Below are 18694 nucleotides of genomic sequence, written 5' to 3' on the forward strand. Positions count from 1 at the left end.
TTTATTATTGTTTAATATAAAACAATTGAACTTGTGTATTTTACAGTTATGTTTATATTCACAGTGAAAAGGGTAAAACTATGGTTCCCTAAGAAAGCTGTACCGTTATCTAGCAGCCATGATATGCTGTGATGCGGAGGGCGTATCATGACGGCTGTCTTATCAGTGACCAGAGATGACAACAACTTGAGAATGCAGTACGTTAACTAGCAACCGTGATCAACTAATTTTATTGACTGATCAACTAATTTTATTAATTTGATTTAAATTATTTATTGACAAATCTTGATGGAATTCCATTGTATGTTTACATATAAGTTTCTAATTAAAAATACTTGGTACACTTCCACTTATTTGTGTTATTGGTCGAACAAATAAGTGGAAGTGCACCGAGTATTTTTTATTAGTAACTTATATGTAAATGTAGGTTATTACATCATTATTTTACGAAATTATTTTTATAAAGCCGAGACGTACTGCGGCGGAAAATGGTCAATCTAGACCGCAGGTTCCCAAAGTGAGCCCCCAGGGGGCCCTGGGTGATTAGGGGAGCCTTTTAGAGAGAGATTCTAGACCAACTCAGCATTACGAATTTGGACGATAAGGAGTCATCGGAAGTTGAAAACTATCTTTTGGAGGAGAGTAAGATACGAGTAAGAGTAAAAGAAATTCAAAATTGATGCAATCATCATCTCACAGTCAAGTGCAAATTTCAACATTTTCTCCATATATATTCTCGTGGCTTATTTAAAATAAATCAATTTAGAGGATAATATTAATACAAATATAGAGAGATAATTATTATTCCATTTGAATATTCAATTTGGACATACGAAAACGATCCTAATCTAGCGTTGATACCAGATAATAATGCCCAAATTCCTATGCACAAGTATAAGGGACAGATGCAATCAATCAAATCTAGAGCATTAATATAGTCCTATTTAAAATTCTCAACTCACTCTTTGATGCGCCTGAAGTACTCGGCTCAATAAAATTAAATATCCCAACTAGAAACCTCAGACAAAACTTACTCTTTCATACCGATAACCATAGAACTAACTATGGTTTTCATTCCCCTACTCCCAAAATCCTCAGGTCTGCCAACAAACATACCAGTCTTGATTTCTTTGATAACAAGTTGTCTTCTTTCAAGCGATCACTGAACCAAATTCAATTATAAACACCTCTCTCCCGCTTCCACTCCCACAAAGTCTACTATAAACCATTGAGTCTTTCTAAATTTTTTACAATAATTTTCTATGCATAAATGTGTCCATAAATATAAATTAATATTATAGATTTTGACATTTTTGATAGTATCTGGACTAAGCTAGGTCTTTCTATATTGTCTATTTTTCGCCGCAGTACCGCTCTCTTGTCACCATTAAGACGGCTGTCTAGTTACACCCACCACATCACGGCTGCTAGATAACGCACGGCTTTCGTAGACTGATCATCTTGCCTTTATACAACGATAAAAGAGTTTAGCGCTATCCAAAATCAAATTTTAAAAACGTATTCTTCGATATAATAATGCAAACATTTTATTGAATGACAAAACATTTCTTTTAAATGTACAAAAAATAATGAGGAGGTTTAGTGTTTATTTTTTATTTGTTAATAAACTATTAAACTAAGCCAAAAAAATATTTTAATTTTCCATCATCAATCGGCGCCTATGATTTTTTTTAAAGTTTTGTATTTCTGAAATTACTCCGCATGTGACCAGAGGTTCTCTTCCATTTATTCTCGGTCAGTTCTTCCCATTGGTCCGTTCACGGTAAGTAAACCAGATATCTTTCAGCTCTCTATTGGTTGATTCATATGAACTAGTGACGTCGTTCAAAGTAGTTCATTTTTATTAAAGTATTTTTTATTATTACTTTTGTCCATTTTCAAGAAACGTTGCTGTACAATTTAATGCTCTAATTTTTACCGAGCGCAAGAAAACATTTTTTGTATCAAATTTCCCGCTAATTTAACTCATCACAAAAATGCAGTTCCTCCAAAACCCTCGGTAGATAATCTCCATCTAATTATAAAATGAAGTAATCGATTGATTGACCGCCCGAGGGATTTAATCTCTCCGGCTCTTCTTGTTGTAGGAGTGCGAGTCGTGGTGGTCCGACCTCTTGTTCGACCTCGACGGTTGCGAGCTCGACCCTTGGTTGGTGGTGCCGACTCGGTCCGCCCTCTTCGCCTCCGTCAAGAACCGATCCAGACCGAACGGGTCAAAGTCTGCGTCCGCTCTGCTGGGTGCCTGAAAGAAACAGTACATAGATAAGTTGAGATGTTTATTTTCTAAACTTTATGTCGTAAGAATAACATAATAACGAACACCGAAAAATCAGTCTACCACTCGGCTTTTTCAAATGCAACAGGTTATAAAGACCCAAGACAAGAAGTTGGTAATTAACGTTTTTGACAAAAATGAGTAAATAATTCATTCTTCAATTCTAGGATTAAAATTGGGAATATCGTTGTCATTTCCCTATTTGCCCCCAGTGGTGCATGAGGCACTGTATCGATACACAAAATGCAGCGTATTTCAATAATTGTTTAAACATCCACAAGGCAGAATGGTGAATGTTACACAGTGTGTAAAGTGGTCACTTAAACCAGCCAATGACAGGTCACTCGCTACCTCTACATTCATACATCTTCTCATGCATGCGCGCCGATTATTCTGACTTTTGACATTACTACTACCATCATGTCATTTCTGTAGGGGTAGCAGAGAGAACGGACAGGCACACACGTCTATCCTGGCATACATTTCTAGCTACTTCCACATTCATACATCTTGTCATACATGCCCGTCGGTTCTGCCTGCTTTTGACATGACCAGACTTAAGATTTGATTAATTTGTATACATTTACATCAATGCGTGTTGGCTGGTTGAAATCTAACCCTTTGAAAACGGCTGAACCAAAAGCCGACGCGTTAGGTTAGGATAGGCTGGATTAAGTTGATTAAAAAAAAATATATATATATTATTAAATTAACTAAACCTATCCTAACCTAAGGGTATTACGAAGTTTACCCGGGTTAACCTAGGTTTAATCGTTTATCTAACATTACCCGTAACACATATACACGGCCTATGCCAATAAAAACAGTTATTTGAAGAAACAGATGTACAAGAAACTTGACAAAAAGAACATAAAATTATGTAAGGGCAATAAAATGATGGTATACAATATATTCAAGAACACGATCAACATACAAGACTTCGAGCTAAGCTATGTCAATCCGTCTTCATCCCACACTGTGTTAGTGGCGAAGAGATCTACGAAAAGCGGAAATGTGTTTGACATGTCCATTTTCAAGTATTTGTTGAATTCGGTCATCTCATGTTTCTCTCAGACTTCCTTTCACCTATTCGCCCAATTTAAAATCAAGAAAATACATCAAATGCTTACGGGTTCGCTTTCTCTGGGAGCGCCGTCTCTTTCAAACTGTACTGGGCCGGAACGTTGCGTTTGGTTGTTCCATTTCTCTGCTCCGGAAAATTCTTTGTCGGGAACAAATCTAAACAGCGAAACATCCGGTTAAGCAAGATCAAGAATATAAAAAAGTCGAGTAGATTTTCTAATTTAAAATGTAGTTAAACATGGGAAAATATAAGAATTACTCTCGAGACAGTTTATGAATCCGTTCCGGTGTTTGAGCCTGTGACATTGAAATAGTAGGATTGTTCCGGACGCGTAGTGTAAATGAATAAAATATGTATAATATAAAATAATAAAATATTTATAATGTAACTGTATAAAATATAATAAAATAAACTAGATAAAATCCCCGGTATATGAACGAATGAGCGCTAGACTCCCAATAAAGACAAATTATTCACTTTCGAGCCTGGCCTCAGTAATACCAGGGTAAAATATAGCCGTAGAATATTTAAATATAAAGAATGTTAAATATAAATTTGTAATCATCATGTTGCGCGCGTCGCGGCTGCCGACGGAATAGCCCGTACGGGCACTAGGCGCCCATATTTACGCCACCTGCGGCCGGCGGCATGTAGCAAGTGGTGAGGGTGAGCTACCCCCACCACGGCTGACTCACGGAGCCCGACGCGCATCGCTTTATAAGGCGTGTATTTCGCCATAATAAATCAGTTCAGTTCCTAACTCTGAACAGTCAACAAGTGTTTCATTGAGTTCTCCGCCATGTTTACCCTCCTGCACTTCGCTCCGCTCTGCCAGCTGACTGCCTTCGCCTCTCTACACCACTCGCATCGGGTGGAAAGTCCTTTTCAGGGCTATTGAGGTTGCTTGCGGTCGGCGCAGTTGAGCCCCTACCTTCCGACTTTGTCTTTGACACTGTCTGGGAGGGCGGCTTCCCACTTACGCCGGGAAGCCTGACTGCGGCAGATGCGGGTGACGAACCAGCATAACACGTGGTAACGCGTACGTTACAAGGATGTTTCTGCGATTAATGTTTTGAACTGTTGAAGAATAGTGACCGACCAAAATTTCGGCCAAAAACACAAGTTTTGCCCAAAAATTGGCAAAAGTTCCTATGGCGTGATATAAAAAATATATTTATTTATTTTGACACTTTATATACATATAAGGGCGGGCATATTGCCTTAAGGCAATTTCTTCCTACCTACCCAAACCGTTCAGTTTGAGAAAATTATAAATACATGAACATATTGAATCTTACAATTTTATACAAAAATTAAAAGCAAAGATTAACAAAAATAAATATATAAATAAAAATAATAACACTATACTATGAAGAGAGGAGAGGGGATGGGAAGGAAAGAAGAAGGATAAAGGAACAATTTAAATATTTAGATAGTGGCATTTCAATCTTGACTTAAATGTATATAAAGAAGGGGCGTCTCTAACATTAGTGGGTAGATTATTCCACAATCGAGCGGCTACTACTGTGAAAGAGGAGGCAAAAAAATTAGAGCAATGACAGGGTATTAAAAGGGTTCTCTACGGACAGTCCGTGTTGTGAAAGAGGTTGGATGAGCTCTCTCAGATAAACTCTCTCATAATAAATATAGCTTGCCTATTAAAAAAGTCACCACTCGCAACTGGTATCCATACTCAATAGGTCTTGTATATTTAAAGCAATATCTCTAGAGTAAAATTTTGGAATGCCTTCTTATTCAAATAAATCAATGACTCGGCTTTCTTGGAGGATGTGATGTGAGGATCCCATTTTAAATACATCGATACGATTGAGTCAGACACGATAGGATGATATAGAAATATACAAACCTGTTAGTTTTTATAATGGTTTCCAAATCTCCCCCATAGTTGTCCTTGTCAATGTTCTTGGTGGGACGGTACAAGTGGTTCCCGAGGGAGTTCTGCTCGCGCCACGGCTTGTCGTAAACGTTGTACGCTTCATCATCGCCAAATCCTAAAATTAGAAAACAGATAAAAGACTATTACAATATTTTGCGTGTGTCAAAATATTTGCAGACAAGACTGAATTTCTACACAAAGCTGCAACAGGGATGGAGCACATTTCAGAGAAGGGAATATGGAAATCTAGGCATTTACAGGGCTTATGACCTGTCATTGGTTTGAATTATTATTTTCCGCTGGGAAGGAAGCGCAAGTACAGTAAAACCCCTGTTTTAGGTTTTTCAAGGGAGCAACAAAAAAAAGTGTAAAACTGAGGAAAACTTTAAAGTGAGGAAATGAAAAATGTATGGAAAAAATACAATTTCATTTAAATATAATTATTGTACAAGACTATACTAAATTTACTGCAGAAAAATTGTAAGAACTGTCATGATTGGAGATTATTCATATTTACCAATGATATGCATAATTAAAAATATTTTGTATTTTTTCAAACAAAACTGCAATGTGTTATTTTTTATTGAATTAAAAAAAAATACATGCAGAAATAATTTAATTTAATTTAATAACCTTAAAAACACGAAAATAAAAACTTGAATTTGCGTAAAATGCATATAATGATTTATTTATATGGTATCACTTTTATTAGTATGGCACCACAAAATTTCAACTGTCATTTATTTACATCGCGAAATGTTTCATGCTTTTATGATAACTGTTTAAACTATCTCCTATTCACATTATGTTTATAACATCAAATAATATTTATGTTGCCATTTTTTTAAATTTTCTGCATCGTAAATTATTGATATAAAGACTTTATTCTTCCTAAACATGCGTCAACTGCACGCCACTATTTAGTAAAACGTCAAAATTAGACACTTAAACAAAATGGTCAATTACACTGCACCCGCTTTGAATTTAGTTTAAGACAATAATTTGCACATTTCTTTATTTACCTCGATTTTATTCTCCATTCACGCGGCGGCGCGCGGCTCTTTTGTCTTTTGACAGGTCGAACGAGTTATGAAAAAAATTCGACGTAAAACCGGGGTTATGAAAAACGTTAATTGGGGGGAAAATTAAATGAGAATGTATGGAAAAAAATGGGACCTAAATATTTCGGTGAAAAAAGCGGGAAAACGTAAGAACGAGGTTTTACTGTAGTATAAATATCAATAAGATACGAACCTGAGTCCATTCCTTTGGAAGTGTTGAAGAGTCTCTGGTCAAACATTCCTTCCCCGTTAGCGTTAGACTTGGCCGGCAGGCCGAGGGCTATTTGTTCCGATATGTCTCGTTCTCTGTCCTTCACCAGCTTTGATCTGAGGAAAGAAAATAACAATTGCATTGCTCAATTTATTACAAAAATATTATTATTATCATATTAATTTTATCAACAACAATATTTTGAGTTTGTCCACATCTTTGTAGGCAAGGACTGGATTCAACTCCCTAGGGAGCTGTTTATATTAACATATTACAACAGAGATGAAAAACTTTTAAGAGAAGGTAATATAGAAGTCTAGGCATCTACAGGGCTTATGACCTGTCAAAGGCTGGTTTAAGTGGCCACTTTACACACTGTGTAACATTCACCATTCTGCCCATATTCGAACATCCATATTCTTTCATCTGTTGATGTTTGTGAAGTTAAAGAGCTGAAACCTTTATTTATGCGGGTGAGATTCATCTAATTGAATTATTTCACTGACATACTAGGTAACGCCTAAAAATGTTATTTTTTCAATTTCTATACTTCTTCATGCACCAGGTGGATTTATCAACAACATTTTGAGTTTGTCCAAATCTTTGTAGACAAGGACTGGATTTCAATCATTTGGCGTCAATTTTGTCAGGTTTAATCTTAAATCTACTCGGCCAATGATGTCCAGTCTGTTTCTTTTTTTCGTTAGGAGATTGGTAACAGCGCTGAACCCCCTTTCCACTAGGCATGACGACGGAAAGGAAATTAAAAATTTGCTCGCTATATTCCATAATACAGGATAAGTAACGGGTATGTTTTTTTGCAGCCAGAAGTACAGAAGTACTATCAGTGTATGTTGAGATCCACTATCGTGGACCCCCATTTTCATTTCATGGACCCCCATTTTTTTTTTTCGTTGACGTAGACCCCTTGCAGGTTGTCATAGATCCCTGGGGGTCGATATAGACCACTTTGGGAATCACTGGTTTAGATAAATTTAAAGAAATTTAATTGCAGAAAAATCCACTTTTGAAATATAAACCTTGTATATTATATACAAGGTAATTAATAAAGCAACTCCTATATGAAAAATATATAAAAAACTACTTAAATCCTACAGACTTACTGACGTGGTAAACTCTTTGATTAAGCTACAGAAGTAGAGAATATCAATCAATAAAGCAATGCGTTAGTTTTATCCAATTTACGGGCGGATTATACGGGATGTGTGTTACCTCTTATCCGGAGCAGCTCTGGCGATGTTTCTATCTCTCTGCCTATCCCTGTGGCGATCCTGCCTCAGTTTCTCCCTTTCTTCTTCCCCTCCGTCTATTTCCCCACCCTCGTCTCCGCCCAAATTGTCGCCCAAAGTTCGAATACCTGGAAAGCAAAAATCACTGATTGAGTACTGGAAACATAAAAGGCTGTATGTGCCATGGACAAAAAGGAGGCAGGTGGGAAATTAAAAATACAGTAAATAAATTTAAGAAAACATTGTTTTATGCTTATGCTTAACCAACAAATGAACATATCTTAACTCTTAAAAGAGGTGGTAAATAATCCCTTTGCGTTTAATACTGTTTAATAAATCTTTTTCCATAATTTATGCAAAGAAACCTATAATTTAGCCGCTCATATTATGCGCGTGCGTCCCCCATCATTGTCATCATCCGACTGAATCCGTTTTACACAACACCCGCCAAAGAACAGCGTCACTGTCTTCCTTGTTGTGAGTTATATCTTCGTGCTCTCTCTTGTACAGATTTGTTGCTGAAGTATCGGACATTCATTCTTCGCGTAGCAAGGATAAATAACTTTTGTATTAACATCCAGCATAGTTATACAAATTTTACTTTCCAAATCCGGTGTGAAAATGTCCATTTGAAGATTACAAAAAATACAGGTTCATCATTTTAAAAAATAAGAGAGATATATCAAGTTTTGTGTTCTATGTTGAATAGTGTGACATAACAGCCACACAACAGTTAATGCTGTTTTGTAAAAAATATGTAGAAAAGACATTGAACTAAGTATAAAACTAATCATTTTAAAGAAAGAAAGATTAAGAAAGCTATGTCATGTTTACTTAGGAACATCTTGGACATTGTCACTCTCAGAACCGTGTATTTTGCTATTTTCCAGTTAGTGGCGACCTATGGTATAGTGGGCTGGGGAGGTTGCACCGCGTCTATCATGAACGTACAAAAATTTATAATTAGAGTGATGCTTTGATGTCCCATCTAAGGCATTGTTTCAATTTATGAAGGTACTGAACATAAGACAATTTTTTTTTTAAGAGTCATTGACACATTTCTGGTCATGCGTTTGCAAGAGGAGATCCCAGCAAAATGCTCGTACGAGGTTTTCCTGTAGTTTGAGTGATTTAATACCAAAAACACGTACGGCTTTTGCTCAGAGAAGTTTATTTTTTGTGGCCCCAAGAGTGTTCAATGTCAAACGAAAGCAGAAAATCCAAACTTGTGTTTTCAGGAAAAATATACAAGTTTGGATTTTGTCTGAGGGAAGACACCATTGCAGGAGACTGCTGAGAGATATTGCATAGATTTATATACTATTGAGCTTGTTGTCCAGATGTTTGATAATGTGCATGCTTCCACTTTTCATTATGTTTGTCCTCAGTTTTAAACTTTTTAAAGGGAGTTTTACTATATTTTTTTTTATTTGTACATTTGCAGGCTTATTGCCAAATGGCGATTTCTTCCAACCAACCAATAAAATAAAAGTTTTATTTTTATAATTCAAGTTACAAAACATATTCAATAGAAAATAATGATTAAAAAGCTAAAGATATATAAAAATATAAATAAACATATTTGTTTATAAATTACCTTAAATTGTTACTCAATGGGAAAACGGAAAAAAGACGAAAGAGGAAAGGAGGATAGATTAAGGAAGAGAAAGGAGATGTTTCTTCAGACGTGATTTAAACAGAAATAATGTAGTCACATCTTTGATGGTGGATGGGAGATGATTCCACAGTCGAGCCGCATGGACACTATATGAGTTAGAGAAGAAAGAGGAATTGTGGATGGGTATTAAGAGAGAAAAACTAACATTAGAAATAAATCAAAATAAACAGTCAAGAATCTGAATTAAAAATAATAGTAGCTATCGCCACATTACTGTTATTATTATTATCAAATACTAGGTACAAATAGTGAAATTCTGTTGATTAAACTAGTTGCATAAAGTGTTGTCGTCGTCACTCACCGTTCCTATGGTCCCTGGCCTTCTGCGCCATCATTCTCAGGTGATCCTCCTTTTTCTCCTTGTCCTTCTGGGCGATCTTCCTCTCCAGCTGCGCGCGGGCCTCCACGGCCTCGCGGGCCTTGCGGTCCGCTATGTACAGGGCCTCGGCCAGCTTGGAGAAGTTCTCGTTGATGTGGACTTGCTGAAGACCGCGCCCGTCCGCCGCCAGCCGCTTGTCCAGAGGAATGGTGTAACCTGGGAAGAGAAATGGCGAAGCGCACTGTTGAACGGTATTGTAAATGGGTGTTCTTTGAATGAGTGCCAAAGAGAATCGATACATTTAACAGAATATTAGAACAAAAACTTTCTATGATCAATAACAATGGAGATCCTCAGTGCATAATGTGAAGACATACTGTTATTATCCGAAGACGGATTGGGGTACAGGCTTCTTGTTGCAGACATGAGAGTGAAACTGAAGAATACAAATCAGACTAGAAACGCTCGTTTGAAACTAAACAGAAAAAAATGTATTACAGAAAATTGGAATTCATTTATTTATTAACTCTCAAAGGGCGTTTTCGTATACACCCCAAAATATATTTATCAATTTTTAGAAGAAAAAAATGTTTTGTACAATAAGACGCATTGCACCATAAGACGCACCCCAATTTTCAGAGTAAAAAAGTGCATCTTTTATGGTCTATAAAAAATTCTATTGGTGGTATACAAAAAAACACATTTAGCCATGTTATTATTAAATTAGAGGTGGTAAACGGAAATTCAAAATTTACCTCATTTTCCCACTTTACATGGAATGCCCCTATGGTAAATTATTAATTAAATATCATGTATAGCTTATATAGCGCCATTTTCATAATATAATACCTGAAGGGCGCTTTACAGAGTGATTTGTAAGAAGATATAAGTTTGATTTTAACTTTTTCAATTTTTAATTTAAGAAAAACAATGCACTCTGTCACCATTTATTAAAATGATTTAGAGAACAAATGGGTTTTAAGTTTTTTCCAAACATCACTTCACTCTCACAGTTTCGCACCTCTGCTGAGAGAGCATTCCATGCCGTAGGGCCTGCGACTGCAAATGCGCGTTCGCCGAATTCAGAGCGCTCTTTGCGTAGAGGTATAATAACTTTTCCTTTCAACGTAGATGTAGCTGATCTAAGCGTAAGACATCTGTCAGCCAGTTCATATCGAATGCAGAGTTCTCATAGATATTCTGGAGCAGAGTTGTGCAGTGGCTTATACATAAGCCAACAGAGTTTGTATTCCACCCTCTGTGGAAAACGTAGCCAGTGTAATTCCCGAAGTAGTGGAGTGATATGACTGAACTTAGAGATTCCAAAAATAAGTCTCGCTGCGGCATTCAATACAGATTGTAGGCGAGTCATTTTATTCATTGATAGATCTGCGCAATGTTTGTCTACAACAAAAAATAGGAAGTCCCCCTTACCAAATCCACTGTTTTTAGCGCAATAAGAATATAATTTGTCATTTTTTCATTTAAGATCCATCAAAAAGCGAAAATCTGAAAGTTGCTGGTTATGTAGCCTTTCTGCCGTCGATATATTCTAGTTATGAAAGGGAAAATAATTCAAAAGTTGCCCAAAATAAGACAAAGGGGCTGACCTTTGGCGTTCTTCCAGTGGCTGACGCACGGGGGCACCTTCCAGTCCCTCTGCTGGCGAACGGACACCCGGCGCGGGGGGGAGTGCAGCACCGGGGCGGGCGGGGAGGGAGCTCCGCGGGGAATCTTCTTGTTGATCGCGAACCGGGGGGGCTCCATGGGGTCAACCTGGGCCTCTACCATTCTGGAAACAAATAACAGAGATATTCATTTCACAGTTTATTAATTTTTATTTTGAATCTTGAAGTAGGGCACACATAAACATATTCTTATGTGTGCTCTAATAATTACATTGGATACATAATATGTATATTGTATATATATTACTTATAAATTGTTTAACACATATTATGTCTTAACCTTAAATTTGAATTTTGATTTTTTTTTCAGTTTCATAGTATTATTTTACTGCATTCATAAGTTGAATTTTGTGACCACTTTTTTTTTTAAATGGGATTCTGATTTTTTCCTTATCTCTGGTATTGTGATCATGTTTTGATGATATTTTTACAAAATTCTGTGTTTTGTTAGAGTTAATAATTTTATACACACGGCCCTTGACTTTCACACATTCTACTTTCGCACAATTTGCTATTATGCACATTTTTAGAAATTACAATAACAGTTTATAACATAGCAATAACATGGGTGCGAAGGTTTTCACGGTCACTGTTATCAATATTATGTATCTTTTTTGGGTGATACCGTGTATGTTGGATTTGATCCGACGTTTCGGCTACCATTGCAGGAGCCATCTTCAGGGAAAACTGTGAAAACACAGTTTTCCCTGAACCTTTTTCGCCGGACTTTTGATATGTCCATCTTCAAATATTTGTTGAATTTGGTCATGCCATGTCTTTCTCGGTCTTCCTCTATTTCTGCATCCATCAACGTTCGCATTATAAATATTCTTAGCCATTCTTTCGCTGTCCAGTCTCTCTACATGTCCAAACCAGCGCAGAGCTCCTTTCTTGATTTTGTCGATAATGCTTGTCTCAGCCATACATAATGTATGGAACTCAACATTTGTGCATCTATCGTACATAGTTTTACCACACATTCGCCTGAAAGATCGCATTTCGACAGCATTCAGCCTACTTTCATCCCTGTTTTTCAAGTCCATACTTCGCTCCCATACATCAGGGTCGGGACCAGGACTCCGTTGTGAACTGCTAATTTTGCCTCTTGCGATAAGCATTATTAATTCTTTCAATTTCTATAGTTGACTTGCTTTTTATATAGTTAGTTGGATTTGCTTTTCGTTTTGGTTTGTAGTAGAATTTTGAATTTGTGAACAGAATAAAGATGCTAAATCGTCATAGACAAACTAACGAACCTGATTACTCTTTGTTTAGCGCCGGAGTTGAAGGCAGCTCCCTGCTGTGCCGGAGTGTACCGGATATATTGTGCTGGGCCCTGGAATGGAGATACCACTATATCGACACACAATAGTTAACAAATATTCTCAGTATAAAATTGCTATTAAGAAATGGATAATGGGGGTGGGTTGCACATTGATCGATGAGTGGATCAAGTCAAATAGATAAAAAAGGATTTTTATATGTAAGTTTTGTATAATTTTATTTTATTTAATATGTATTTAGGACATGTTTGAAAAAATAATGAGTGTTTTTATTTTAACTATGACATTTAGTGGCCTGTGATAGATACTTCATGTCTTCATGCGATGGGTATGTTTGTAAGCATTTATTATAATTTTCCTCGACAGTTTTTTTACTATTATATGCACTAATAACATGTTTTTTTTAATGAGTAATATTTAATTTAAACAGTCTTAAAATCTTTTGAAGAGAAATCATAGAGAAAAATTATTCATTATTCTGTTTGAATGTTGATCGCCACGCGGTCGGCGGGGAACTGCGGCCGGGTAGCGGGAGGGGGGCGTCCTTATACGTGGCGAGAGAGACCGATAGAGCGGGCGAATGTGCTCGCTATCCTTCTCGCCGCGTGATTGGTCAACCTAGTACCGCCCGCTATTGCCTTGCATCGCCGCCGCACGGCAAAATGTATTGTATATATGCCCCGCCAGGCAAATAATAAATCAGTCGATCGTTAACACCACTAAGGGCTTTTACTCTCCACTTCGTCTCCCTGCCTCGCTTTAACCGGACCTCGCCGCCACCGGGAATATTCGACCGCCGCTACCCCATGGACTTGGAACTCGGATACTCTTTGGATTGGATTTTGGACCCCGGATAAATTGGACCATTGGCTACTTCCCCGGAACACACCCCGCCGTTCCCGCCGACCGAGAGATTGCGGCCGCCAGTGCTACTCACTAGCGACCCCGCAAGGGATCTCTAGGCAGCGATACCTCCCCCAGAGCTTATCGTTCGTTGGCTGAGGACTGCCTACGCCCGGCCACTCTGCGTTGACATCAGCCACTACAGTATACAGTTCTTGTGACTGGCGCAATTGCTACGGAAGCCAGTGATTCTGGCGCGTCTGTTACAGTGACAATATGCAATGGCGATTGTATTTTCAAAAAAAACTTTAATCTGATATAACGTGTAATGCTTATAACAAGCAAATTCAGTCGGTCCCGTCGTCCTCGTAATAACTGAGTTGGACGGAATTATGAAAATATTTTATAAAATACAACAAACATCCACCGAGAACGTTCACTACTAAATTGGAATGCTTTACAACACCACTTACGCTCTTCTCGGCACACCTCCCCGGCATGGCTGCCGACACCTTGGTGCTGGTGAGCTTCTCCAGAGCCTTCCTAGTCCTCTCCGTGGTCTCTTCCACCTCCTCGTCATCGGGACGCTCCATGGTCTGCAACTCATCGGCGGGAAGGAGGTCTTTCGCCTTGCTGTAGATAATCTACGGGTAAACAGAAATGACTATTATTTTATGATTGCGATACAAACAATAATTGAAATTAAAACAGATTTTTTTTAAAGGGGTTTAAAATGAAGAACTAAAAAATAAGACATTCAATACTTTTTTTCATGAACAACAAATGAATTATTTTTTATTCGATCGATTTACATTGATCAATTTGTCTCATCTCTGACATTTTTGCAAAATGACGTAACCTTGTAAGAACTTCATTAATAATTAGGTTTATTTTAGTTTTTTTAGTTTTAAAGCTGATTTATGTTGATTTATATGTCAAGCATTGTTTTAAAAAAAATAATTAACATGCCAGATATGAATGATTTTTCATGGGTCAATATAAATCACTCCTTCGACATTACTACAAAGTTATGTCCTCACTTTTGCTGACAACTGTCATTCTAATCAAGCTATATTTTAAGGACTATAGTTCATATGAAGATCTATCCTTTCAACATATTTTTCAACCTTTCCATCTCGTGAAAACATGCTTCCCAGATACACTAACTCTTCTACTTGTTTTAATGAGTTTATCGTCTATCTAAAATAATAATATGTAGTTAACCACCTTGTCTTTGGAGTGGCCTTGTCGGGCGATGGCATCGTACTTGACCCTCCCCTGGTCGTCCAGGCGAACGGCCAGAGATTTCCCCCCGCCGCCGCCCTCCCCCCGGCTGCGGAGCCCCATGCCCATGGGGTGCTGCGCCACCGGGACTTCCGGGAAGGCGCCCCCGTCTAGAACAAACAAACAACGCTCACATGTAGACTATTTTTCATTTCATTGCGATGAAAAATAAAAAGTCTGAAACTTCTTTTTACACGGTTTGGAAATAACCTCAATAAATCAGGCACCCACCCTCCTTTCAATATCTGTCTCAGTCATTAATCTTCCCGGATACACAAATTCCTCAACCTGTTTTAGTATAACTCCATTCACAGTGATTTCACATTTAGTCATTAACAGTAAAACCATCTTATTCGATTTATCGACATTCATCAGCAAATCGCTTCCCTCGCATACATCGTAGACTTTTGTTACCAAGAGTTGCAGTTCCTCTTTGTTGTTAGCAAAAAGCTGTTAGTCTGTTCCAGCAAGTTGTGAAGTTTTTTTTATTTAAATTCATTTCAATAGAGAGGGAAAAATTTTTGAGAAGGGAATATGGAAGTCTAGGCATTTACAGGGCTTAGGACCTGTCATTGGCTGGTTTAAGTGGCCACTTTACACACCAGCCGGATGAATCTCACCCACGTGATAAAGGTTTCAGCTCTTTTACTTCACAAAAGTCAACAGATGGAAGAGTTGAGGAAATGTGGATGTTCAAACATAGGCAGAATGGTGAATGTTACACAGTGTGTAAAGTGGCCACTTAAACCAGCCAATGACAGGTCATAAGCCCTGTAAATGCCTAGACTTCCATATTCCCTTCTCAAAAATTTTTCCCTCTCTATTGAAATAAATTTAAATATGAACAACTCCCTAGGGAGGAAATCCAGCCAGTCTGCAAGCATTTGGACATAATCAAACATTGTTATTTTATTTAAGTTTATTCCTGTGCACACAGTGCTATATTGGTATAATTACAGTGTTATTACAAAAAACATAAACCTAACACGGCACCAATGTACACAACACAATATATAATATGTTTCTTTTTCGGGTGATACTGTGTGTGTAGGATTTATTCCGGCGTTTCGGCTACCATTGCAGGAGCCATCTTCCGGGTAAGCTGAGTGTTTTGTAGAAAAAAAGTATGTGTTTAATTACTAGGAATTTGTACCGTGTCGCAGTCGGCAGTAGGCACATTTCTATCCTCTATTAAACTTCTTCTATTAAGCTCAACATGGTTCCCAGCACTACATACTACAAAAATGAATATCTCTACATGAGAGAGTGCGGGTATTATCCTCGGCTCTACCCGACCGAGTTTCTCCAGGGTATGCTTGGCTACAACAGTTTAGAGACTAGAAGGAATGTGTATTTGACTACACATTTTTATCTATTGTTGCGCGGTGTGATCGATAATTCTGAGATTATGATGAGCGTTGGTTTGTATGTACCTGATGGCGTACCTAAGACAGCGTCAGCATAGATTGTTTCATATTCCGATATACAGGACCAACCTGCCTATGGTTCTGCCTGTTGGAAGGGCTACCGCTAAGCTGAACAACATCGCTCTGGATATTGATCAGTTCCATGTATCCGAAGGGGTTTTCCGGAGCAGGATTCTCCTACTACTTTGGCAGGAGTATTTTTCATGTATTTTTTTATTTTTTATAATATGTACGTATTGAATATATGTTTGTAATGTAAATGTTATATTTAAATACATAAATTGAATTGAATTTGAATTCATTTAATATTTTTTTACTCCAAAATAAAAAACCTAACCTTGATATATTTTTTGACAGAGCAATCGTTTTTGAGTGTTTTAGTCTCGCAATCAAAGCGCAGACACAGAAAAATACATAAATACCTCCAAAATCATCTTCAGTTCGCGGGACCCAGCCTTTCCTTCGCCCGTAAGGAGGAATAGTCGATTGGGTGACAACTAACGCGCTCCCGATGCGTTGTCCGACTTGGCTTCGTCTCTCGTCATCTCTGTCCCAAACTTTCTGTGTTGGAGCCGGCAAAATACTAAAACCAAATAGGAAACTTACTAATGCACGCAATAAATACACGAAAAAGCGTATATTCTGCAAATACACAGCAAAATTAAAGAAGTTCTTTGATTTGACAGGACACATTTGAAAAGCAAAATAAAACATATTTACACAGTAAATAGCAAACTATTTTGCAATACATAAATAGCAGAACACAAATCGTATGTTAAAAATATAATTACAGTACGCGTTGATATATTTTAAAGATAAAATTAATACTTTTTTGACATACCTCGACAACGACATATCGCGTAGCTGTTTTTTGTTGCTCTGAATTAGTGTAGTAAAGCGCGTGACTGATTACCTAATCGAATATTTTATTAACCGATTAATTCTGTTCTTTTTTAAGTGACTTTTATCAACAACAACAAACCATCACTCCGTTTCCCCGTAAGGGTAGGCAGAGAGGATAGAACGCCACAACACTCTATCTTTGCATACAGATCTCGCTTTCTCTTCATTCATACATCTTCCCATGCACGCGCGCCGATTATTTCGACTTTTACATGTCCATCCTCGAGTATTTGTTGGATTTGGTCGTGTCATGTCTTTACCGGTCTTCCTCTATTTCTGCATCCATCAACATTCGCGTTGTAAATATTCTTAGCCATTCTTTCGCTGTCCATTCGTTCTACACGTCCAAACTAGCGCAGAGCTCCTTTCTTGATTTTGTCGATAATGCTCTTGAATAAATTGATAATTATAATATCTATCAAGGATTAACCATAATAATATAAAAAACTGTCCATTAATAAAAGCTACAACGATTATAATTCTTCGGTTCCAAAACAAAATTACTAAGGATGTTTTTCCATTAGGTAATTAACACAAAGGGGTATACTTGGGCCTAGTATTTGGAATAAAATTTATTTATAAAGACCAGATGTTAGCTGCTCACCTCGGGTTACAAAGTTTTCTATTCACTATGATGTTTTTAAAGAAAACTCTTAGAAGATTTTCATTCATCTTCGAATAATAAACGCTTGATTTCTATTCCTCAAACGTATTAAAAATAAAAAAAAACAGTTATGCCATAAACCTTACTGATAAACCGACAACTTTCCCAAATTACTTTGTCCGATGTCCATAATCGACTGGCTATTCGTTTATCATTGTCAAACGGGCACAGCATTACTAACGTCGATTATAACGTTTTGTCTTTGGTTTAAAGTAATTTAAAGTAGGTACCATAGGTACTTGTTGACAGATTGTGTGATAAAAAAAAACATTGCAGGTTGTCGAAAAAAAGTATCTAAAGTGTAATATTTTAATAGCAATTTTTAAGTGGCGTCAGAGTTATCGCAACCAATCACTCTCCTGTCAACTACGGGTTGGAATACATTTCCTTTTTTAAAGTGAGTCCACGGGAACCAACGATAGCATAAGAAAGAGAACTCACTTTTTTCACAAAATGTTAACGCATGTGTAAAATTAAAATCCATTAATTAATCACTCTCTAGGGGATAGAGAATACTAAAAATACCACCCGAGTTCTCGTAGGTAAGATTACTTTGTAACTCTCGATGAGGTGGTTGTAAAACTGTTGATTGCTGAAGATAGCAGGTTAGGCTGATAAGACTGGATAGTAAAACAGTTGGGCTGAGTCAGAACCTGAAAACGGCCGACAGCACTTATCCGAGAGGCAAGAAATACCGTTAATGTCTAAGTGCGAGATAAATGACTGTTTTTTTTTACTAATTTAACAGTAATTCGGGGTAGATGCTTTTATTGATGGAAGACACTCTAAGTCATTAATCATTCTAT

The 18694-nt window shown here is 37.3% G+C and overlaps 1 protein-coding gene across 1 annotated transcript; it reads right to left on the reverse strand.

The window, feature by feature from the left end:
• Positions 1-1310: 1310 nt before the first annotated feature.
• Positions 1311-17205, reverse strand: Bx42 (Puff-specific protein Bx42). The gene is made up of 12 exons (XM_088237553.1): positions 17163-17205; positions 16744-16904; positions 14838-15004; positions 14084-14254; positions 12741-12820; positions 11407-11588; positions 9779-10012; positions 7783-7927; positions 6532-6665; positions 5248-5392; positions 3427-3535; positions 1311-2263 (listed from the first exon to the last, which is right to left on the reverse strand). Exons 1-12 carry the CDS (start codon positions 17174-17176, stop codon positions 2081-2083), a joined length of 1725 nt encoding a protein of 574 aa, XP_088093679.1. The 5' UTR covers positions 17177-17205; the 3' UTR covers positions 1311-2080.
• Positions 17206-18694: the final 1489 nt, after the last annotated feature.

This window comes from Micrasema longulum, unplaced genomic scaffold (assembly GCF_059751315.1).
Source record: "Micrasema longulum isolate JH-2025_06_02 unplaced genomic scaffold, ASM5975131v1 h1tg000003l, whole genome shotgun sequence".
Taxonomy (NCBI): Eukaryota; Metazoa; Arthropoda; class Insecta; order Trichoptera; family Brachycentridae; genus Micrasema; species Micrasema longulum.